The sequence below is a fragment of the Odontomachus brunneus genome, unplaced genomic scaffold, assembly GCF_010583005.1.
Source record: "Odontomachus brunneus isolate Ranch 3 - 2012 unplaced genomic scaffold, Obru_v1 Obru_scaffold_123, whole genome shotgun sequence".
In the NCBI taxonomy this organism is placed as follows: Eukaryota; Metazoa; Arthropoda; class Insecta; order Hymenoptera; family Formicidae; genus Odontomachus; species Odontomachus brunneus.
Genome location: NW_022639573.1, coordinates 66,752 through 92,284, shown reverse-complemented (window position 1 = coordinate 92,284; position 25,533 = coordinate 66,752). Strand labels below are relative to the sequence as shown.

General features: G+C 36.4%; 2 protein-coding genes across 2 annotated transcripts in view; one reads left to right on the top strand and one right to left on the bottom strand.

Moving 5' to 3' along the window:
• Nucleotides 1-1,481, top strand: part of LOC116849662 (26S proteasome non-ATPase regulatory subunit 7) — a 2,614-nt gene extending 1,133 nt beyond the window's left edge. The window contains exons 4-5 of the mRNA XM_032827030.1: nucleotides 248-451; nucleotides 536-1,481. Coding sequence (XP_032682921.1) covers nucleotides 248-451; nucleotides 536-841 — 510 coding nt within the window. The 3' untranslated portion in view covers nucleotides 842-1,481. The remainder of the gene's footprint in view (nucleotides 1-247; nucleotides 452-535) is intronic.
• A 264-nt stretch (nucleotides 1,482-1,745) lies between these two features.
• On the bottom strand, nucleotides 1,746-25,096 carry LOC116849664 (protein artichoke). Its single transcript, XM_032827033.1, has 11 exons — nucleotides 24,860-25,096; nucleotides 18,699-18,914; nucleotides 16,124-17,294; nucleotides 14,297-15,003; nucleotides 12,091-12,415; nucleotides 10,929-11,195; nucleotides 10,341-10,494; nucleotides 9,131-9,343; nucleotides 7,881-8,655; nucleotides 6,548-6,918; nucleotides 1,746-3,360 (listed from the first exon to the last, which is right to left on the bottom strand). Exons 2-11 carry the CDS (start codon nucleotides 18,860-18,862, stop codon nucleotides 2,837-2,839), a joined length of 4,671 nt encoding a protein of 1,556 aa, XP_032682924.1. The 5' UTR covers nucleotides 18,863-18,914; nucleotides 24,860-25,096; the 3' UTR covers nucleotides 1,746-2,836.
• Nucleotides 25,097-25,533: the final 437 nt, after the last annotated feature.

Sequence of the window (25,533 nt, the reverse complement as noted above, 5' to 3'; positions counted from 1 at the left end):
ATATATATATATATATATATATATATATATATATATATATATATATATATATATACATATATACAGAATGTTAAAAAAAGGATTCAAGACTTAGAGGATAAATGATATTCATTATATTCAGTAGAAAATGTTTAATAAACACAGGTTGAGAAATTCACCTTTTTAGAGTTACAAATTTTGAACCCATTTTTTAAACAGCCTATATGTGTGTGTGTGTATACATATAATAAAAATGTTATCTATACAGGATGGTTCTCCAACCTCCAAAACCTTTGAGCATATTCCTAGTGAAATTGGAGCAGAGGAAGCTGAAGAAGTTGGAGTAGAGCATTTACTAAGAGATATTAAAGATACTACAGTCGGTACACTAAGTCAAAGAATTACGAACCAATTACTTGGCTTAAAAGGTCTTCACGAGCAGATCCGAGAAATTAGAGATTACCTGCTTCAGGTACACATTTATCACTAGTTTGCACTATAACTGTTTCAGTTCTTAATTAATTGCTAATTATTTAGATAAACTTTTTTCTGACAGGTTGGCAGTGGGAAATTGCCGATAAATCATCAAATCGTTTATCAGCTTCAGGATATATTCAATTTGTTACCTGATATGACCCAAAGTAGCTTCGTTGATTCGTTATATGTAAAAACAAACGATCAAATGTTAGTTGTATATTTAGCAGCCCTTGTTAGGTCCATAGTGGCGTTACACAATTTAATTAACAATAAGCTGACTAATCGCGATGCTGAGAAAAAGGAAACAGACAAGAAGGAAACGAAGAAGGAAGAGAAGAAGGAAGAGGAGAAGAAAGAGGAGAAGGCGAAAACTAAGAGCCAGTGACTGGAGTACCTCTGAGCCCGCCCAATTGCCCGATCGAGACTGTTAAATTTGAGGACATATTATTGAATCGTGTAGTAACCGAGCATGTTCACGATCTGTACAGAAAATCGCACTTCATTTACAAACAACGATACGATTGAAATACGTACCATGAACACTGCAAACTGGTTTCCGAACTGATTCTGAGAATCCGCGAGAGTACTCTCGATTAGAAAATCGAAAACGATGACTTCGGCACTTTAGTCCTTTGAGTGTGATAAACGGTAATACATGTATCGTGAGAAACTTAGGATTAAGACATTTTTACAGACCATCATTGTAATTATTACAATATTTTCGGCATTTTAATTGTAACAATCCGTTAATATATATAAACAATAGTAATCTGTATAAGAAAATGTGACATATGATTTTGGATATTTGTCTTCACGGCTCTCCATAGACCGACTAATTGCTTAGTATGTTGTCGCGGTCGTCAGTACGACGCGCTTTCCTCAATTCGAAAATTTTACTTGAGATTCTCACGTAACAGCGCGCACGATGCGACGAGCATCGTGAAGAGTGTATTTTTTTTTCGGAAACTCGAATCTGGAGAAGAACGCATCACGCTGCTAATAAAATGTTTGCTTATATCGCTTTATTTATCTATCATTAATATACAAATGCTTCTCTATTTATATATGTATTTTATATATGCTTTAGCCAAAAAAAAAGAGGGAAATATAAAAACGCGAGTACACGTGCGCGCGGTCTTTGTACATACCTGCATCATTAATTCCTGATTCACAAACAGAATATGTGTAACGTGTCGTGCAAATGTATACATCGTTCGTTGTTATAGCATGCTCGTACACGTGTAATTTGCGACTTGAAACGTTTACATACAGGAGTATCCATTAACAGACTTCATTGCGGTGTACTTAATCATCTCTCACAATCCAGACAGTACAATCTGCTAAAAGATGTCTTAAAGACATCTCCAAAAGGCGTCTTATTTCTTTTGAATATTTTTGATGTCTTTAAGGATTTTGTGGACAGTTTCTAAGTATGAGTTAAAAAGAGTTTAAAAAAGTTTTTTTAGCATTTTTTTTTACAAAGAAATTGTAAATATACATTTATAAAACATATATTTTTTAACTTTCAAGTATGTTTTTATTATATTTGGAAAAAGTTACATGAAGTTATAGGGTGTGGCGTAACACGTATCCTGTTGGCGTGCATATAGCCGCTTGTGATCATTTAAAACTAAAAAATAAAATTTTTATTTTATATAAGTGTGACTATTATCTAAACTCATTGGATTAATAACAAGATTTAACAAAATGATGGGGTCAAAAAATAAATTGTAATATTGCAATTAGTCCAATGTTCAATTAGTCATAGTTCAAATAATAGCCACATTCATATAAATATATCTTTTTATTTTTTTTATTGTTTTTGTTTTAGATCACTGCAAGCGATTGTATCGTGCAGGACACGAGCGTATTGCGCCGTGTCTTATAATTCAATTAATATGCGAGTTTTACTTATGAAAAAATCATGTAACTTCCTCAAAATATGATAAGTTAAAAAGTAAAAAAAAGTGTTCTAATTTGTTTGTAAAATAATTCCAAAGAAACTCCTTTAATTTATGCCTACAAACTACACGGAAAAAAAGGATTGGTTGAATTAACCAAATGTCTGGTCGAGTATGAACGATCCAGAAATTCCGATTGAAGTAACCTGAATTCTTTAAGTTAACAAGATTTTTTGTTGTCTTAAACAGAATTCGGGTTACTTCAATCGGAATTTCTGGATTGTTCATATTCGACCAGATATTTGGTTAATTCAACAAAACTTTCTTCCGTGTACTTAACGCCCTTAAGATATCCTTTATTGATTTGTAGTCTCGAGGCGACAAATCCGATCGACACGAATCATCTCTGCGTTTCGTTACTGTTGTCTCCAAGCAGATAAGAAACGAGAAGAAGACAATTCCGTGAGTTCCGGGTATCCTTATATCAGGACGCTCAAAACGAGCAGGAATAACCATCGACACGCGTTGATCTTCGTGACTCCGTTGTAAACTACGCCCACGTAAGGTTCCAGGTTCGTGTCGTTGTAATGCTGGAAATACCAGTTGAAAGGACCATCGTCCGTCACTCTGGCCTCCTCGTCGACGACGAACGCCTGGTTCTGACCTAATGTCGTGTCGTCGGCGACTTCGGTGTTCCTCAGAGTAGCGTCCGCGACGAACTTTTGTCTTTCTCTCGATTGCTCGCCTAGATTGCGGTCGAGGTGTGGCGAGGCGACTTTGGTAATTGTGGATCTGCCGAGCGGACGAATATTCACCGCCGATCCTGAGGACGGCACTTGCCCACCCGGAATCAGAAACGCAGACAGGGCAGATGCTTCTGTGCTTCGAGAGGTGTGTGGGATAGTCGCAGTCGTGGTCTCCTTGGGACGATTAAACGTGGAGGTCGTCGCCGATGTCGAGAAGCGCGGAATCGGCGCGCTTGTCTTCGTTCTATACGGATCGTCTGTAATAAACAAAACTTTGTTGCGATGTAACTTACGAACGCAAGCTTTTTTCAAGAATCATGGATGATAAAGAGCAACATATGAGAAAAAAAAATATGTGGAATCAGTCTTGGATGTCGGGAAGTCTTGAATGAATTTGAAGTGACCTTCTTGTGGAAGACTTTTATTGTTGTTATTGTTGTTTTGGAAAAGCTAAATTTTCTGTATATTCTCGTTAGACTGATTTAGGTGTAATTTTGTATGGAACAATTGTATACGCGCGCACGGAAAAAATATTATAATAAAGATTAAATCAAAATTATATTTCATTTTACATAAGTTTTTGGTAAAGCTAAACTATATTGAGATTGCAATATAAATTACTTTACATTGAGAGAAAAAATATCTGAAAAATTAAAAATATTTATTTGATGGATGCTAATAACATATTTACTTAAATCTAAGTTATTTTGTTTAAACAGAATGAATAATTGCTTTCATGAAACATAACGGTTTTAGGAAAATGTATGTCCTCTCATTTAAGAGGAATTTTTTCTTAATGTAAAAGTATGTATATTAGACTTGGTTTTCGGGTTTGAGCCGCGCGAATTCTTTGATTCCGACGTTTCGCGAACATTTCAGTTCGCTTCATCAGAGGAACGACCCGAGGCATTGGGTCGACAAACCCAGAAACCAAATATAATATTCATAGACACCGCGAAAGAGTCTCAAATATCAAATAGAAGTATGTATATTAATACAAGTAAATATGTTCTTAGTAGCTATCAAATAAATTTTTTTACTTTTTAAATATTTTTTTATTCATTGTGAAAAATATATTTGACAATCTTTACCTGATATACAATATAAAAAAACATTCAAGTAATTACAATAGTTTTATAGTAAAAAGTCAAATGTGCAAAACATTTAAAAAAATAAATATATACAGAGAGAGAACGATTTCGGTGAATCAAACACTTCTTTGGAATGGTCCAAACAAATTTTTTGATTGATCGAACAGTTTTGTTTGACGCAACAAAAATATTTAGTTACGACTTAGTTTCAACGAAATATTTTTATGAAATATAGGGAGTACAAATTAGTTCGGTCCGTTTTCAAAAGATAGCTCTGGTTGTTATGAATGTTTCATAGTGACAGCTGATTTCGGTGGTTTCAGAGAGGTTAGACATCTGTCAATAATATTCAGTTTATATCGCTTTGAGTTTCATACAAAACCCCTGTTTTTTACTGTATTGAATATGTCAAATTTTGTGTTAACTAAGCAGCATTTGCGGGAGGTTTTAGTTTTCTGCTTTAATTGGAAGAAAAGTGCAGCTGAAGCGCATCGAATGCTTGTAGAAGTTTATGGTGACAATGCTCCAACTGATAAATCATGTAGGAAATGGTTTCGACGTTTCAAGAATGGTGATTTCAGCGTTGAAGACAAGCCTCGCTCTGGACAGCCAAAAAAATTCGAAGACAAAGAATTGGAGGCATTACTCGATGAAGATCCGAGTCAAACGCAAGAGGAGCTTGCAGAATCATTGGGAGTTACGCAACAAGCAGTTTCCGTACGATTGAAATCCATGGAAATGATTCACAAGTAAGGCAATTGGGTGCCTTATGAACTGAAACTGAGAGACGTTGAAAGGCGATTTTTCACTTGCGAGCAGCTGATTCAAAGGCAACAAAGAAAGGGTTTTTTTACATCGGATTGTGACTGGGAATGAGAAATGGATATTCTACGGTAACCCCAAGAAGAAAAAATACTACGCTATGCCCGGTCAATCGTTGCCATCGACCTCAACATCAACATCAAAGCCGAATATTCATGGTTCGAAGATCATGCTGTGTATCTGGTAGGACCAAAAGGGTGTTGTATACTATGAGCTGCTACAACCTGGCGATTCCATTACGGGCCATCGGTATAGGCTACAATTGATTCGTTTGAGCCGTGTATTACGAGAAAAACGGTCGGAATACGAGCAAAGACATGACAAAGTTATTCTTCTGCATGATAACGCTCGGCCTCATGTCGCAAAAGTCGTAAAAAATTATTTGGAAACGCTCAAGTGGGATATTTTATCGCATCCGCCGTATTCGCCGGACATTGCTCCTTCTGATTACTGGTTGTTTCGACGGATGCAGCACGATTTGTCAGGTCACCGGTTCACTTCTTTCGCAGAAATTGAAAATTGGCTCCTAACTTGGATCGCCTCAAAAGACGAAACATTTTTTCGAGATGGAATTCGAAAATTGACTGAGAGATGGGAAAAAGTAGTAGCCAGCGATGGACAATACTTTGATTAATCTGTTTATTCATTTTGTTCTGAAATAAATGCATTTTTGATCACAAAAAAACGGACCGAACTAATTTGTACTCCCAATATATTAACCAAAAAATTTGTTTGGACCATTCTAAAGAAGCGTTTATTTGATTCAACAAATCGTTTCTCTCTGTGTAGTAATCTTGATCATAATTTCTATATGATCTAGTCTATATTTCTATATGATCTATGTCCCTCACCGATTTTGATGTGCTTTGGATATGTTGTAGAACATCAAAAAATAAGAGACCTATATTTTTTTATATCGGTTTATCTCGAGATTTAAGGGTTGAAATAACTTTTTGAAAAAAAAGAACTTTTTCATTTTTATGAAATAATTCCTAAGATATGAGGTGTATAAAAAAATGTTTCCTACAAAAGTTTTACAATATTCAATATTCTTTGTAACGGCGTATTTCATTTATTTGAAATGTCAAATTTTTTATCTTTATTTTATGAACAAATTCATTTTTTTCAAGGAGTTGTTTCAACCCCTAAACCTCGAGATAAGCCGATATAAAAGAATATGGGTCTCTTATTTTTTGATGTTCTACATATCCAAAGCGCATCAAAATCGATGAGAGACAGTTCTGTTAGGTCCTTTGTAAGATTAAAAAAATTTGTTGTAATTTTCATTACAATATTTTCTTCGTGCACGCTTCTAATATTTTAAGAAAGTTGTATTTCTGAAAATTGTTGCGATATCTGAATTTTGGGATTATGACTTTTTGGGAAATTATTTTATTTTTCTCTTAAATTTCTCTAGATATTAATTTTTCGGAAAAATATCGTGCCGTTCACCATTTATTCGATTTAAGAAATTTAAGATTTATTGGTGAATGAATTTTGAAAAGTTTTTGAACGGAATAGATTAACTCACCGTCGACGTAGAAATTGGTTGTACTGCTCAAGTGGCTCGAATCTCTCCCGTGTTCGGAAACTTCAAGGTCCCACTGTGTGGTACTGCTTGCTTTCGATGGTGTTACTTCCATTGTCGCCGTTACGGTGTCCTTGATGATTGTTGACTTCCTCGATTGTGTTATCGTAGTTTTCGGTGTGGTCCAGATTACCTTGCTGACAACTTCCACCTGTGGTTTCTCGATGAATTTAACATCTTCTGTACTCACCTCCAAACTTTCGCCGTCATAAATTTCAGTGGACACCGACGTCTCGTGAGCCTCTTGCGACGTCTCCTGCACGATTATCGGTTCCATACTTTTATAGCCGATTGTTGTAGCCGGAGTACTAGAGCTAGATAAACCAAAAAAAAGAAAACAAACAAAAAACATTAACTAAAAGAACGGTTAAGAACTGCGAATTTAAAACAAAGCAATTCTGAAAAAATTATTTATATATATAAAATTAATTATTTATTTAGAGAAAGAAATAAGAACTCGCAAACGAAGATATCAATCAAAAAATAGAAAAAAGGGCAATTCGAGTTCAAGCACAGGACTAATAGTGCTATATACCATATGGATAAAAAATCTTCCTTGTGTTAGGAAATCGTATAATATTTATTGAATTTCAGAAGCATGGTTTTAATTCGCAAAAAGATACTGAATATTTGGGCAACAGCTACTGCGGCTTGTTATGAAACTTTGTTTTGGTTTCCTTCTCTTCCACAAGTCGTTTTCGCAATGTTAATGCTAGGTATATAAATCTGTAGTTATGACGGCTACTTCTCAATATTAATTAACTACTTAATATTATTTTGGTAACAGTCTTGTCAGCTTTAATATTGCGATTAACATTCATGTCAATTTACGCAGGTCTTTAACTAATTGTAATGCGTTCGTGTCGTAAACTTTGAGTTTTTATTATCACTGAAGAAGGTTTATGGTTGAGCCGAAACATATGATTGTTTTATATTGATTATTCATGTTCAATAAATATTACACGATTTCCTAACACAAGGAAGGTTTTTTACCCATATGGTATATAGCACTATTAGTCCTGTGCTTGAACTCAAATTGCCCTTTTTCCTATTTTTTGATTAATTATTTATATATATCAAAGAAATTATGAAAAAATTATGAGGATGTTTCCTGATTAAATACAAAAATTGATCGGAAATATCCATTTGTTAATTTCTTATCGAATAATTTGTTTCAGTGTGCACATTTGAATAGCGAAAGCATAACTGCTAGGAGAAAATATTGCAACGCAAGGGATTAATAAAGAAGATCATTAATACAATTCGACTGGTTTACCTAATTTTTCCAGCGTCGGTTGAGATTTTGTGAGACTCGAAGGAGCTCATCAGCATGGCCGATCGGTCCAATGTCGACGCGGTCGACAATTCCTCCCTGTCTCGAAACTCCGTTCGTGTTTTATTGGTGGCTCTGAGAACGGTGACTTTTTCCACCTTGGTCATGGTGCTGTTCCCGCTTTTTTTAGCGCGTTCCTCCTGCACAACGGTGCCGCTCGCGTTTAACGACCGCGTGGTGTTTTCGTGTTTCGCGTGCTTTTTATACGTCAACCTGGGATCGGCGATCGGCACGAATCCGCTCTGAGCGCGCGGCAGGGGCACGAAGCCACCCCGGTGAATCTCGGGCTCCGTGGGCGGGAAGAATCGGTAACGTCCGCGCCCCGGTCTGCCAGACGACGAGAACTCCTTCCTGTCGGCTTTCCTGCCCGAGTGACCCCACAGGTTGAAGTTCAGGCTCGGTAACGGCACGCCAAAGAAAGTGAAACCGGAGCTGCTGGGCGACGGTGGTATCGCGGGGTGCTTCTTCACCGGCAACGTCGTGTTCTTCTGTTGGTTCTGCGTCTGCGGCTTCTGCGTCTGCGGTGGCTGAATGATCTTCACGGTCTGCGTAGGCACGCTGACGGTGGACACGCCGGACGACGGGGACGCGCTCGTGTTGTCCTGCTGGTAATCCAAGTACTCGTAGAAATAGTCGGAGTCCTGGGAAACGGACGGCTTTTGCGTCGAGGAGTCCTTCAGGTTCATCCAGAGCGGCACCGTCTCCGTGATTCCGAACGCTGCAAAATCTCGATATGTTATTAACTAGTTGTAAAGTGAATTAATCGAAGAAATCAAATAAGAAAAAACACAATTTTCCAATAATGAAATTTCAAAATAATGAAGAGATAAAACTGTCTCTGCTCCTCTCTTTCTCTCTACACAGAAAGAAGAATATTCTTGTTGTAAAAATATCTTTATTTTTGATATGCAAATCTTAAAATGAAATTGTATAGTGTTAAGTGGAAATAATTTATTTGCATCAATACATTTTATATGATTTAACAAAAAAAATATATATTTTTATTATTAGAGGCTATTATAATATTCAAACAAAGTTATAATATTGTGCTAAAATTCAAGATTTCAAAATTTCGTTTGAGAAAATTATATATTGTTACTTATATATGAAATAATATAATTAATTTGAATATATTTTAAGTAGATATTAATTTTGTTTTTTTCTGTGAATCTTCTTTCTTAATATTTATTTACCGGATGAGGAAACCGACGGTGTGGCAACGTTAATCATTTCGGTTTCGCATCCTGGATGAACCGGTTCCACATATCTCTCACGCTGACAATCTTGACGCGACAGTCGGAGTTCCTTGAAGAGAGAACCGTCGGCGCATCTAGGACCCTCCGCGGAAGCCTGTTGTAGCCATCCTCGCAGCCAAAGCATACCACAAGAGCAGGATAACGGGTTTCCTTTCCCAAAAGAAGGTGAGAAAGAAATATCAAGTTATAATTTATTTTAATTTATTGCACCAAGGAAAAAAATACTTGAAAATTTATTTATATAGGATATAAAGTTTATTTCTGTGAAATAGAATTTGTTTCTATGAATAAAGTTTATATCCCACACAAATAAATTTTCAAGTATTTCTTTTACTATGCAATCTTTCTAATTCACTTTTCTCTTTAATTTATCTTTCTGTTTTAGTACGAAGAAAAATTTTGATTAAATTAACACGTTAAACGTCACGCCGGTCCTATGGTCCTATAGCTCGCGCATTACGCGCGGTTCTGTTTACTTAACGATAGAATACGGCGTCAAGCCGTACGGAACATCAAGCAAAATAGGCTTGGCGTTTAACGTGTTAACGTGAAACTTGATTTTAATTAACGAATCAATACGTTCTGGTTAAAGAATTTCTGGTTTTTACAATTCAGATTTGGTTCTAAAAACTAGAAATTCCGTTTGTTTCAATCGGAACGCGCTGATTTATTCATTATAACCAAACTTCATATTAATACAATTAATCAAATTTCTTTCTCCGTATGTTAATTGACTTAAATCGACAAAAGTTATAAGATTGCATCTAAAAAGACGGTGTTCAATTTACTTTAATCTACCAGTTTTTTTAATTTATCAATCTTTTTAATTCATTTTTTACTTAATAATGTTAACCGATTTAAATCGACATAGTACTGAAAAAAATACTTGAAAATTTACTTGTACGATATAAATTTATTTCTGTAAAATATAAAGTTTATTTCTATAAAATAAACTTTATACTCCACAAATATATTTTCAAGTATTATTTTTCTCAGTGTAGTTCTTACTGTCGACGTCCAAGATGGTGAGATTCGGTTTATTTTAATTTATCAATCTCTTTAATTTTACCGATCTTTCTAATTTATCTTCTTTCTTCAAATTTATCTTTCTGTTTACTTGTGCTAATCGATTTAAATCGGTTCTTACCGTCGATGTCCAAGATAGCGATGTTCGATCGCAACCTCTTGAAGGCGCTCTCAGAGACCGCGGTCATGCGATTGCTCCGCAGACTCAGCACCCGCAGCCTTGGCATGTCGTCGAAAGGCGAGCCGTGCACCGCGCAGATGCGATTGTTGTCCATCTACACTCACATAGAGAGGGAAGCGTATGTAAAGCGGCTCGGCTATCTCCTTAATTAACGATGCGGGTATACGAATAATTACTGTGCCGACAGAGAACGGTCCGTTTCGCACCGCGGTTCAAGCGTCGAGTTTCACTCTCGACGAGAAAGTATTTAGCTCTATCATAGCGAAAAAAAAGACGGACTCTCGCGATCTCGCTGTATTGTTGTTTCTCGTCTTTCTTCTACGCGTTATTTCGCGCGTCTACGCGCCTTACTCGTACAACTCGAATATGTATTTCAAGGACACGAGGTGTGCCCGCAAAATAAGAGGTAGAAAGTACAACGTTATATTTTATTCTGGAAATATCGAAGCACTGTTAATTAACATTACTAATGACGATGGGTGCTAATTGGTTGTAAATTAATTAATTGAGAGAATACACGGAGAATACCTTCAGCTCGACCAGCCATTCCATAGCCGCCAGACTGTCGCTGGAAACCCTGGACAGTCGATTGTGGCTGAGATCAAGGACCTCCAACGAGCGTAGACTCTCCAGACCGACGTACTCCAGCCCCGGCAGATGATTGTGACTTAGATTAAGGAAAAGCAAGTGTGGCACGTTAATGAAGGCATTACTAGCGATTTCCTGGATGCGATTTTCCTGGAGTTCAGCGCTCTGAAGCAACGGCAGTTCGGTGAAAGCGCCGCTGGGGATGGACTGTAAAATCATGCGTTGGAACGTCATTTATTACTCCGATTTAACGTTTGCGATGTTCGCATGATATTGAACGATAACGATGATTGAGATTGAACGATAACAAAATGGAATATATTTTCACGCCATATGATTTTTACATATTACGTAATAGCCAGAGTTGTAAAAAATATCAATTAAAAATCCTCCTTAATTTATTTGTGAACAAATATGTTTTAATTCAGCTAAATAGCGACCGATTCGGTCGAAGAATGTTTAATTGACGATTTATCTCAACGAATACAATTGAAGGCCATTTAATTGACGATTGATATGAGCAAAGGAAATCAATGATCATCCAATTAACAATTGAATTTAGCGAGTTTAATTGAAGGCCGTTTAATTGACGATTGATATGAATAAATTCAAACCGATCTTTAATTACGTTCAATTATTAACTGAATGATCTTCAATTCTCCTCGCTTATATCACTCATTAATTGAACAATCTTAAATTACAGTGAAATTGAATTCGCTAAGATCAGTCATCAATCAATCGGTCTTCAATTGAATTTGTTGAAATCAATTGGAAATTAAACGGTTTCCAATTGAATTGACTTATATCAATCATCCATTACACACGATAATGAATTAAAAAATGTAATTAATTATTAGCAAACTTTGTAATAAAGTTTTCGAGATATTTATATAAAAAAATTTATAAAATGATAGTTTCAACGTTTCTTGAAAATACTTTTTGCAATATTATTTTGTAATTTTAAGTATCTTTTTGATATACACAACAGTATAGTAAAGAATTCGTTGTTATTCGTCGGAATGCGGATTGTCAGAAACCCAGAATATTTTTATTCGATTTAAATTATTACGAAATGGTTGAACAGTCTAGAATAATTTGTGACCTGCAATCTATTCTTGCCGAGTCTGACGGCTTGCAGCTCCGGTAACGCCCTGATCGCATTTCTTTCGATAACTCGGAGATCATTATTTTCCAGATCGATCAGGGACAGCTGCGGTAGACCGTCGAACGCGCCTTCCCGTAGCTCTCGAATACGGTTTCTGACCAGCTTCAACTCCAGCAAGGACGACAAGCTGCTCAGAGTTTCCGGCGATAGGATGTTCAGCTTGTTGAAGCTCAAGTCGAGGACCCGAAGAGCTGTTAAGCCGTGCAGCGATCCGGGTAACTCGGTCAAAGTATTGTGCGATGCGTACAGTTCACGAAGGTCTCTGTAACGTTTTGACATTGTGTGTCGCTGTTTTGACTATAATATTGGCTAGAAATCTGTGTTTCGCCTTTCTTAGACGCGTTGGCGCGAGAAAGAATTTGAGGAGACGCGTGAGAGATTCAGATGTGATCTCAATTCGTTTTCGCCATGTTATTTTGACGCCTCATATTCGCATTTTATTCGAACTAAGTCTGAAAGATAAATTTTTCTATTCATAAAAATTTAAAGATCTTCTCTGTTTAAAGAAGAATAAAGAGAGAATATACGATAAATTCAAAGTTGACTTTGGCAGGGAAGAGGTGAAATAAAATCGCGTATGAAAACGAGCAGAGCCATCATGAATTAGGCGACACGCCAGGCCGATGCTATACAACAACGTGAAAGAGATATTAGCGTGTGCACGAAGAACTTTCTAGGTACCAATTTGCGAGTGATGCAATCAAGTAACCACGAGTGAAACTGCTTTTCCACTAGAGCACAAGACGAGAGCGAGGTAACGGGGAAAACTGCGCGCTCAATATTAGATTCAAAACCATTTTTTCAACAAACTTACACCGCGGTAAATTGATATTTTCTGTTCTTCCCGCACGACAGCACACGTGAACAAAAATAAGCATTGTCTAAAATCGAATAAGAATCTAGAAGAGGACGAGTTATGAAATTCATTACGATAACCAAAAATAGAATATATCCTCAAGTAATATAACTTCTATACAAAAAAAAGAATATTCTTGTTTGGAGAATATCTTTATTGTTGAAATTTTAAAAATAATATTAATGTTAAAATAAGATTATATGATGCTGGGTGAAAGTAAATTAGTCTTCAACTAAGACGAATATAATAACATTAACGTACAATCATTTTCTTATAGAATATTACAATATTAATATTTTTAGTTATATATTATTAGTCTTTATTCAAAACGAATATAGTCAAATTAACATAATCATTTAACAAATATAACCATATAACTAACACAATCATATAAATAACAATATTGATATTTTTGTTTATATATGAGAAAATGATTGTGTTAATTTAACTACAAACAAGAAATTCTTTTTTTCTGTGTACATACAACAAGATTTCTAACTAACTTGAACAGTTACAAGTTCTAGTTAACTAGACGTTTTACTAATTTGAACAAAATTCTGGTGACTTCAAAACTGGAATTTTTGGTTTGTTCACATTTTACTAGACATTTGTTTAATCCAACTAAACTTATTTTTCTATGTATAGTTACATTATATGATAATGCTTTTGATATATGTAGCAAAAGATAAATAAAATTTATGTAGCAATAAATTTCTGTGATAGATACTCACGATGCATTTTAAAAATATCTTTTATAATATTACTGGATCGTATAATAAGCAATTTTAGATACTTTAAGTAACGATTATATTTTTACATTGTCATAATTTTACAAAATAATATATACGAAGGATAGTAGAAGATCAAAATAATACATTCGCTGAGAGAAATTATCCGATAAAAAATTAATAAACGGATATTTCCGATCAAATTCCGGTCAGAATATCCAATTAAATTTAATTAGAAGAATTTACTTTCGATCATATGACATTTTATCAGATCAAAAAATTATAAACTGATATTTCTCATCTGATGTTTCCTGATCGGATACAAAAATTCATCGATATTTTAAACGGAAATATCCATTTGTTAATTTTTTATCGGATGATTTCTCTCAGTTATGTTTCTCATAAAATTATATAACGACATAAAATTATATTTCTCACTTAAAAATTTTTATCCTGGAATTGCTTACTGCACAACCTTTATTTTATAACTTTATCACAACTATAAATGTGTTCCATTATGCAAGACAAATTTTATGAAATCTTTCAACATATGTCTTACCTTGTATTGGTGAAAGTGGCGTGGGGAATTTGGGCGAGATTATTCCTGCTGAAATCGATCCTCTGCAGCCGTATGTTCTCCTGAAAGATATCCGGCCGGAGGACCTCCACTCGATTGCCCCGCAGGTTCACGTCCATCAACGACTTGAGCGGCCGGAAGCTACGTCCGTGCAACGTGACCAGCCGATTGTATCTCAGGTCCAACTGTTCCAATCGATTGAGCCCGTCGAAGGCACCGTCGTCGAGAAGCCGCAGCGCGTTGTAGCCCAGATTCAGTCTCCTCAGGCTCGGCAAATCGGCGAAAGTGCCGGGCGTAATTCTCTCGATGCCGTTCGCGCTAAAGTCCAGCGATCGAAGGGCTGGCAGGGCTAAATCCTGTGAGGTCACCACCGGCAAAACGACGATGCGGTTCATCGGCATGTAAAGGTGCTCGATATCCTTTGGCAAACCAGGTACCACCTCTAGCATGCGATTCCAACCAACGTCCAGTTCGTAGAGGTTCGTTAGGTGGCGGAAGGTGAGAGGATGAAGGACAGATAAGGCGTTACCCGACACGTTGACGTGCTCCAGTGCTGGGGTATTCAGAAAGGACTCGGGCTCGATGAGACTGATCGCGTTACCGCTGAGATCCAACCGCCTGAGATTCGGCAAGTTGGTGAACAGATGCGGTTCTATGTGGCGGAAGTAGTTCTCCGAGATATCCAGCCCCTGAAACCACCGCAGCGATCACGCTGATAGAAAAGAGTGCTTAATACTAAAATGCTCAGTGAAGTCATTTCTTTAATCCTCTATCTCTATCACCCGTTGTTGCTTTGAGACAACGTGTCTATATACTGAATTCTCGCTCTCTGCTCTATAACTTTGCTTTATAAGTCTTCTGACTGACTATAAACCACTTTTAGAGACGTTTCTAGCGAAAGAGAATAAGAAGCATTAAATACAAGTTGATGCAGATGTTAAACTAATCGACATTTTTCTCCATCAAACTATCAAATGTTATTGGCGACATTATTTCTTATGACTGTAGAGATTTTTATTTTATCACTAGCCATAAAAACCAATGAATTCTCGCCATCAACCCTCCTGCTTTGAAGCTGACAGCTGTACAAGTAAATGCAATTTGTATAGTCCACTTTTATGATAAGTAAATGCAACATTGTTCTATCAAGGAAGTAATAGCAAGATATATATAATATTATTATCATTAACTTTATAACAGCACTTATCATAGAAATGATTTTCCAGACGATAATCATTTCTAATTAATTATCTTTACTAACTACAATTATTATGCAATTATAGTCACAAATATCAAACACTTTCTCCTCAGCGCACGATCACGGTGTGGTTGATGAGACGGAGCGTCAAAGCGTTAACGATTAAGCTAAATTAACACATTAACTCCCACGCTAATTTATTTTAATGCTTAACTCAAGTTTAGATCATCAAATAAGTGGTAAATAAATATGGTAAATAATTCACGGTAGATATATTTTATTTTTCTTTTATTGGTTTTTTATTGACTATATATTTTATTTGTTGTAAATAGTAATATATATGTTTTTTTTTACCTAAATTAGACGCGGCAATATTATAATACTGGTAATCACCATGGCGGTTCATACACACGTTTGATTTTTTACTGCAGAATTATTGTAATTACTTGAATATTTTTTATATTATATATCCCAGATAGAGAGAGAGATTGTCAAATTTAATATTTCTATAACAATTTAGACTATAATTTCAGTATATTTTAGCTTTACAAAAGCATTGTAAAAAGAAATATAATTTTAACACAATTTTTACTATAATATTTTCTCTTTACCTTCAACGCGGGTAAGTTCCAGAAGGGAGCCTCCAGCAGATTCGACAGAGAATTGTTCTTTAGCCGGAGCTCTCTGAGCGCCGGCATCGCCGTGAACGTTTCCCTTTGCAGAAACGCCAATCGATTGTGATTGAGGTGCAGCCTCTCCAAAGTGGGGTGGCCTCTCAGAGCTCCGAACGGTATCTCTTCCAGCTGATTGTGACTGACGTCTAGGAACTTCAATCTCGGCAAAGCTTCAAGCACTGATCGTATCTCGGCTATGTGGCTCAAATCATTATTGATCAGCCACATCTCCTCCAGCACGTTTCCCGTACGGCGCGGGAAGAACTCCGGATGTATACGGTGGATCAAGTTATGGTTCAAGTCCACCGACTTGAGGACCGGCACGCGCTGGAATGCGCCGGCAAACATCTCCGTAATGTGATTGCGCGACAGATAAAGGCGCGACAACACCGGCAGGTCGACGAACGAACCTTCGCCGAGGCGATTGATGCGATTACGATCGAGACGTATCACCGACAACGAGGGCAGGTCCACGCACGCACGGCCGACCATGGCGGCGTCGATTATCGCGTTTCCCACTAGCGAGATCTCCTTTAATTCCGGTAGATCGATTGCCGCCCGCGGATGGATCCAGTGGATGCCGGAGTCAGTGACATTGATCAACTCCAGCCGCGGTAGGCTTCGAAGGAGACCGGCTTCCAGCCTGGTCAGTCTCGGGCTGCCGAACACGTGCAACTGCTCCAGATTGGGAATGTCCCGGAAGTTCCTTGGCGCTAATTCCAGCAAAGCCGGCGAGTTGATCTGCAGGTATCTGAGCTTCGGCAGGCTGGAGAACTTCGGCAGTCGCTTCATCACCCGGCTCTGCAGCGTTACCGCCTCGAGACCGTGCAAATTCTCCAGACTGTCCACGGGTAAGGACCGTAGATCCGGCTCGACAATGAAGAGCTCGAGCAGCGAGTCGTGCAGACCCTCCAGCCAGCCGGACGACACCCTCTCGAGACGGTTATTCCGTAGCATCAGGCGCAAGACACGCAGGGTTGCGAATACTTTGCCAGGTAGACTCGGTAGATTGTTGTTCTCTAGAATCAGCTCGTCCACCGGTCGGTCCACATAGTGGCTCACCGCCTTGAGTCCCTCCAATACCTTCGGTAGCTCGCTATGACTACACCTGCGCGAAATCACATGAGGTCGTGTGAAGACAAATTGACCGAAGTGTTTGTCTGTCGTAATTAGAAGATTATGAGAAAGTAAAGACTCTCAGATATGCAATCAAATTCCCCGCTTTAAAAACCTATGAGTGAATCATACACGAAATAGTAATTGCGCTAACAAATTACCAAAGAAATATAATTCTACTGCTGTTACAGTTATATTCAAATGTACTTACTAAGTAGTAGACAAAAAATAACTTGCAGCCTTATACGTAATGCTTATTTTCCGAGCTTAATATATTAGATAATCTGTTTAAGTGATAGTAATATTAAAATAGATAATTGTGAATTATTTTCTACCAGGAGGAGATCCTGTAGAATATATTTTTACTACTTCTACAAAAGAGCAGAAGTTCACTTCTAAGAAACTACTTATGCAATTGCACGATGAAAGTTAGTGATTTCAAAACTAAATATATTGCGGCTTGAAACATTATTAAATGTATTGCACATGAAGAGAAATACAAGTAAGTTTAAAATTAGGAAATACACTTAATACAATAAGATGTAAACTGATAAAAAATATTTTACTGTTTTATAGTGTGAAATAGATTAATTGGATTTCTTGTATATGTATAGACCCAAGCAGCAAATTAGAGCGAAATTACATCTATTCGATCTTCTGATAGGTTCAAAAGTTTGTTCGACCAAATCCAATGTGCGTTGAATTGAGATCGGAAGAAGGTAAGTGGGGAATAAAGTTGAAAAAATTTGGCAATTTCTAACCTAACATATAACTTTAAAATCACTAAACTTTGAAGACATTTTGTATATTTAAATTACGTAATTTTCGACCTATATACTAGACATCAAACGCTATTTGACTTTTAAGACATTTTTTATGTAAAAAATTAGTAATTTTTCACTTAATTAGGACAATCTAACTTTGATTTGGTCAAGATCCCCTGTTTTGTTGCTTGGGGATATAATGAAACTAAACCACAAAAGATCAAGAAATCTTTAGGCACTGGTTTATATATTTTTCTTTCAATAATCCTGACATCTTAGAAAATGTCCCAAATATTACTTTATGGAATAATTAGCTAAATTGCGCATTCTTTTGTTTAATTCATCTTTCTTAGCGAAGTATCTCTTTTGCATTTTGATAAGCTAGCTTTCTTGCTGCAAATATTCGTTGACGTCGATATGATGTCAAAATGTCAAAAAAATGACTAAAAGACTCACTTTTCGATCATAATTTGATCTATCTTTCATCATTTTGACGTTGTCGTGATTTTCTGTTCCGCTTGAATAATTCACTCGTATTGTTTCGCATTTTTCACGCTTGGTAACGAGCGAATTTGGTAACAAAATGGCCTACGAGTTGGTACTTCGCCTCGTGTGTATTTTTATGAACTTGCCATATCTGAAGCTCCATGTCGCGCGTCGAGCATCTGCACGGCAGTATCCTCTCCTGAGGGGGACATCCGTAATCGGGATCCAGCTGGGCGCCGGCGCCGATGGAGCGCAGCGCCAGAAGCCAGCCGACTATCAGAAGCCCACCGCCTTCCGATGGCCTGACCATCGCGCATTTGGACCGTAGTCTACGACCAGCACGAGCAGCACTTCCGCATCTTCTGGAACATGCGTTTGCGCACACGATAGCACGTGCAAGACCTCGAATTCGGAGGAAGCTCCAGGGAAACGAACGTTCTCCAAAACGCCCGTTAATTGGACACCGCTTTGATCGCGAGCGCGCGCTGAAAGTCGCTAATTAAGCGACTTTGGAAGTGTTGGAAGCTTTTCTAGACCATTATTTTCTAGATTAGGTAGTCCGATATAGAAGAGCATCCGGACTTTCCTCATTTCCTTCAGGCGGCCGCTATTGCGTCGCTCCGCGCGTGATTTATCGTTGAATGACGTGCGTCACGCCGAAGACGAGTAAACAATACCAAAGGCCGAACACGTATCTAATCCTGGAATTCTTATTGTTTTGTTAAAACGCGAATATTTTAATGAATATTTAAATACAAATATTTTAACTTTCAATATAAAAAATATATATATATATTCTATGTTAAGAATTTTGAAGTGTTTATATTTAAAACCAAAACAATAAGAATGCCTAGAATTAAGCAGGGGAGAAGGTGGAAACCTTTTAGGGACCATTTTCTTATTTTAGACGAAAAATCTAATGTTAAATGCAATAATTTAATCTGTATGTTGTGTTAATAAATATAAGTCTTATAATGTATTCGTGTAATCAGTAATAAACAAATTTCTTGTAAAAATTATGAAAATTAAACTTAATAATTCAAATTATGTAGAACTTTTAAACTTATCAAAAGAGACTTAGAAAAGTCGCAAATTCATTGAACTCCATTTTCAATAAAACGGTTTTCAATTGAATTTGTTAAAATCAATTGCGAATTAAAATTAATTAAAAAAGTAATTAATTATTCGCAACCCTAATAATTATGTTTATTTCAGTTACTGAGACAGATCGTAGCAATTGTTTAAGAAATCAGCTTTGCTTCATATTATCAATCTGTTTCATACTTTCCCCTACGTGTCCGGGAATTGATATTTTTACCTTATACGAGTCGCGCGCACGGGAATAGCTTTAGTTAATTGCATGCGCTTCCGCGTGGGCGAAGGGAAGCGCGAAATTCGCTGGAGACGAAACGAGACGAAACGGCAGCCGACGACAGTGGGATCTCGCGAGCATTTCGCGAGCCCTTGAACAGTCGGTCACGGTACGATCAGGATTAGAGATAAAAATAACCTAGTCCGACAGTAACTTACTCGGTAAATTACAGTAAATTACTCGGTAATTTTGGAAAGCTGGTAAAACGATAATTTAGAAAAAAATTATAGAAATAAAAATATTTTGGTATAAAGGTCAAGAGGAGCATTTAGCCTTTGATGAGTAAGACACTTGATTTAATTCATATTTTCCATAAAATATTTTTGATATTATTATTATGTATATAGCATACAATAATTAGAAAACTAGGCACATAGTAACTAGAAAAATTTTAAAAAATTTTTAAATTTTTATTTATATTTTTTATAGCTCGAAAACAATTTCAATCTATATTTTTCATACTATCATACAGGATTATAGCATTTTCATTTGTTACCTTACTTTTTTAGCGACTAGACTGTGATATATAATTAAAAATTTGTAGTAGTACTTTAAGAAACGAAAACTTTAATACTTACTTTCGAAATATTGTAAATAGTTTCTTTCTTTCATTTGAGAGACACTTCAGAGATTATCAGATGTATATTTGATGAGAATATAATAAAGAATATGTAGTTTTATCTTATGTATTAGTAGGAAAACATGAATATATCATGCAACTATCAAAAATAATGAATTTTAGCAAAATTACCAATAAATTATCTTACCGTAAGTAATTGTCACTTTAAATTTGGTAATTTTATATTTCTAAACAGGACTAGACAGGATACGCGTACGCGTGTCCTAACGCCGGGTCCGTTTATGTGCGTGCGTACGTGTAACACACGTCACGGTCGCAGACGACAAAATTGATGTCCCGTACCGTAAGCAAAGCTAAAGACCGCTAGGACAATCGTTGTCCGCAATAATTGCCGTCGCGCGAGCGCGCCTCCGTAATGTATATTCTGTGTACAGCGGGCGCGATGAATACGTAGAGAACGCGATTCACCCGCTTAGTATGAAAATTTGCACTCGCGTCACCACAGAGAAAGTAGAGAAGAACGTCCAGTAATCGCTATTTTATCTATTTTTCGGCACTCTTGCGCAGACCTTGTTGAGTATTAAAGAATATAGTCAGATTTAAAAGAAAATGAATAAATAATAATGAATAAATAATAAATAATAAATAATAATAAATAATAATGAATAATGATAAATGAAAAATGAAATGATAAATGAATAATGAAAAATAATAAATAATAATGAATAAATAATAAATAATAATTGATGAGCAATTAGAAAATAATGAATGGATCCCCATACACTCTGATATCGAATGAGATTGCAAGGATGCCGGAAACTGATAAGTGCTGAACGAATGTCGGTTACTGGACATTCTTCTTCGGAGGAGAGATTTTGTCGTCGCTGTGGTGGTCTCGCGGCGTAATATGCATTTCGCAGAATAAAAAGTTCCGCTCTTCAAGACTGGATTCTTAATTATTTGCTCGGCGAGCACTCGATAACGTCACATTCGCGCTTGCATAATCGCGCGTGACAATCGTATAGTGTAAGCAACACTTCCAAGGATAAGGCCGTTCACCGTTCAGAGATCCTGTCACGCGTAAACACGCGGATTTCATAACACGCAGGACGGTCGCAAGGAGGAGTAAACAATCGGGCGGCCTGAAAAGCCATTCGCACGTGAATAATGTCGATACACCGCCGCGATTCGCGATAAAGCCCGAGCGAGATCACAATGTGATACACGTGTGTTGGCGAGCGATGTGCTACCACGTGGGCGGCTCCGCTTCCGTATGTTACATCATTCTAGGGGTAGAATTGTATTGTCTCGAAAAAATGTACCGAAATTTAGAAAATATAGGATACACAATTTATTGAAAAGTCGTAATACTGAAATCTGCATACCCCGAGACAATCTCCTGAAGTATAATTTTAGGGAAACATTGGAATTGTCCCTTTGTGCAATTACAGTGCATCAGTATATACTCATTTGAGCACAACAGTATACCCAAATAGATAGATATTAACTCATCATGGACGGATTAGAAAAATTCTCTCGTGTTTAGTTTATTAAAGTATGAGACTGGTCACAAGAATTCTTTCACAAAAATCGTGTTGTAACATAACAATATTAGAGTACAAAAAATCTTTTAGTTATCATCTTTTAGCTAACTTCAAGAAAAAATCTTTAATTTGTTCCGTATGTTTGGTTGTTTGTATGTTCCCTCATAACTGAAGAATCATTCGAGATTATTATATTATCAGCAGGAAGAAGGAGGGAGGCGGGGGGATCAAAGCAAAAGCCATTTATACCGAGCAAGGCATTTATACCGAGATGAAAGTTTTTTATAAGTTATTCAGAATGTTATCTGCATGGTTCCTAGATTAGTGTCATTATTCTGATCTACCTAGGTGAAAATTGAATAATTCTACTACTTCCTTAAAAATCCGAGAACATCTAAAGATATAAGACGAAACCTTTATTTTTGACCGATTTTTAAACTTTTATTCAATAATTAAAAAGCACGTGCGCGAAATAAAAGAAATCAATTGCCTTTAGAAAACTCAAAATGTCCTTCAGAAATATCAAAAGTTCTAAAAAGTACGAAATAATTTTGAATCAATATTTCTATGTACTTACGTTCTAGTTTAATATTCTAACATTAGAATATTAGAAGTCGGTGCAAAAAAGATAAATTAGATAACTAACTATGTAACTGTAAGAAAATAAATAATAAAAAAAGTATGATTATTGACTCAATCGGTCAGATTTTCTCGTCTTCTAATATTTTTTCTTAGATAATAATTTCTATATAATATATTCTATATAATATATTATATATAATATTTATTATTATATGTTATATATATATATATATATATATATTTAATATCGACTTCTAATATCACGTTAGAATATTAGAAGAATTGTAAATACATAAAAATGTTAATTCACAATTATTTTATTATTTTTAAAGTCTTTAGGGCTTGTATACTTACTATAAAAATTGTATTTCAGGATATTGTTTCTGTTTTCGGATTTTTATATTACGACTTTTTAGAAAATTAAAAAACGCAGTTTCCGCCCAGACAACATAATGTCTAAAATCGGGATATAAGACGTCTTAAAGATAATCTTTAAGACATTTATACATAAATCGTCTGAAAGACATCTTAAAGATGATCTTTAAAACGTCTTATGTCCCGATTTTAGACATTATGTTGTCTGGGCGAATTTCGAGGTTTTAATTTTTCGTAGTACATGTTTGCCAGTAATGGATTACATATCTCGTACCGTCAATAAAGTCTAATTAGTAAAATAAAAAATATGCACTCTTAAATCGGGGCGAAACTATTAACTAGAGCGAGGAGTCGAAGGCTAATTTGTTCGTAGATAGCACGAGAAGATTTCACTCGACTCGAGCCGCGTTTAATTAAACGCTTAACGTACATGGCACGTGCTTGCTTAATGGAATGGCCCATTTTGTAATGTTGCACGAGAGAGGAGAGATGCGCTCGTTACGCAGTTAATTGTCTCCGAGTTTCATTACCGTTGCCGTCGTCGAGCTCGATCCCGATCGAACCATCCCGGGCGGCCCGACGCGATTTCAGTGAAAGTGATTCCGGCTTCCTGGATGTTTCACCGTCAGTCAGACAGTCAGTCAGATATCCTGTACGCATACATCTCATTTTCTGCCACAAGTACTGTGCCCCGCGTCGTTATGCAACGTGCAACAATGAGGAAGGTCGTGCACCTTTGTAGGAATCAAGCGATACGAGAAATTCAAACGACGGATCTTTAAGAGCAATTAATGAGCCCTGAATGAATGAATTCTTTTAATTCTAAAATAATCCTCGATCTTGCGAAATATGCTCTATTTTGTGTATAAGTTGTTGAAAAATTAGTCACTTGCGCTATTCTTGTGATATTTATCTTTTAGAAAACCGTTTCTATTGCGTTATCGACATTGGTTAATGGAGAAAGAAAATTAATAATAAAGAAAATATATAAACAATAAACAATAAATAATAAGAGCCAATTGCCAATCTAAAAGTTATTAAAACTATATTAGAAAGTATAATTTATCAAAAATTTATTTATAAGCTATATTTTCATTAAAAAGAAATACAAATTGCTTGAAAAATATTTATATTAAATAATTATATTTAAATATTTGTATAGAGAATTTGCTTTAAAAGTGTTAATACTTTTTTAAACACTTTGTATATTAATAAACTATATTTAAAAAAATATATATATATTATTAAAAAGAGAATTATTAAAAGTAAGTTACACTAAAAAATTCTCATTAATATTAATTCACTTTTAAATTCAATATAGATCTCACCATAAGCTACATTAAAAAATACAAATTAAAATTATATTAAAAAGAGTTAAATAAAGAAATGCATGCATTAAGTAAAGAAATGTACACGCATGCACAAATTACAAAGCCAACTTTCTGATACAGGGGAGACCGCAGCTATTTGATCATCGGGATAAGTTGGCAAGATCGATTATTTCTATTGTTTTTTAACAGATTTCAGAATCAGCAGACAGGAATTTCAAAACTATCTTTAATATGTTTAAAAATTTGACTTGTTTAATTTTATATAACTTGTTAGAAAATATTAAAAATAACCGGTTTTACCAACTTACTAACCGATAATCAACTAGTCTCGGCTTCCCCTATCTGTGCCCATCAGATCAGCAATTGCCTCTTATCGTCCATTGACTTATACTTCTTTGACTCCAATCAAGAAATAGAATTATTTAATTGGGTTAATCAAAGTAATTGAAAGAAATGACAAGCAACGAGGGACCAGAGAAATGTATCCAATGAAACTGCATTTTCGCCTTTATAAGACGTTTACCTTTTACGTGAGCACCGTTCGCTAAACCAGCTCGCGCGTTTCTCCCGGGGGGTCCTGAGGAGATCCCCGCGCGAAGACGAAATCCACAGGGAGGATTAGCTCTCTGAAAAAATCTTCACTCAAGTCTCGCGCAAAAAACGAACAACGTATATATCTATCCTTTTCCGTTTTCGTTCCCTTTTACAGGGGCGAGTAATGCGCGTTACGCCTCGTTCTCGACACCCGACCGTACGATTCTTCGTGGTCTCGTTACGGACACGTACTAAATGCGCCGAAGGAGTTGTTCGCAAAAGCGTGGCCTGCACAAACTCGAGGGGAGAAGACGACGGTGGCTGACTTGGGAGATGGCGGGAGGGACGCAGGAGAGAATTGCGAAGTGCCGGTGTCCAGCCACCGTGAAGACACGCTTCCAGGATACTCTTCCCTTTCCCCACGAATCTCGCCGTGGTGCCGACGTAATTCGGCGTCGGCGTCGGCGTAGAATCTCCTCCCTTTCGTTTGCGTGTCCGAGTCTAGATATGATATCATATCTCGATCCAATCTCACTCGAGTAAAGAGAGAAATATCAAAGGACAAGAATGATCGTTTAACCCTTCGTTTGACCCTTTCAGGCCCAGATATTGATCCTGCGTTTGAGTCCATTTTTTCCTTTCATAAAATAATCTTAAGAGACG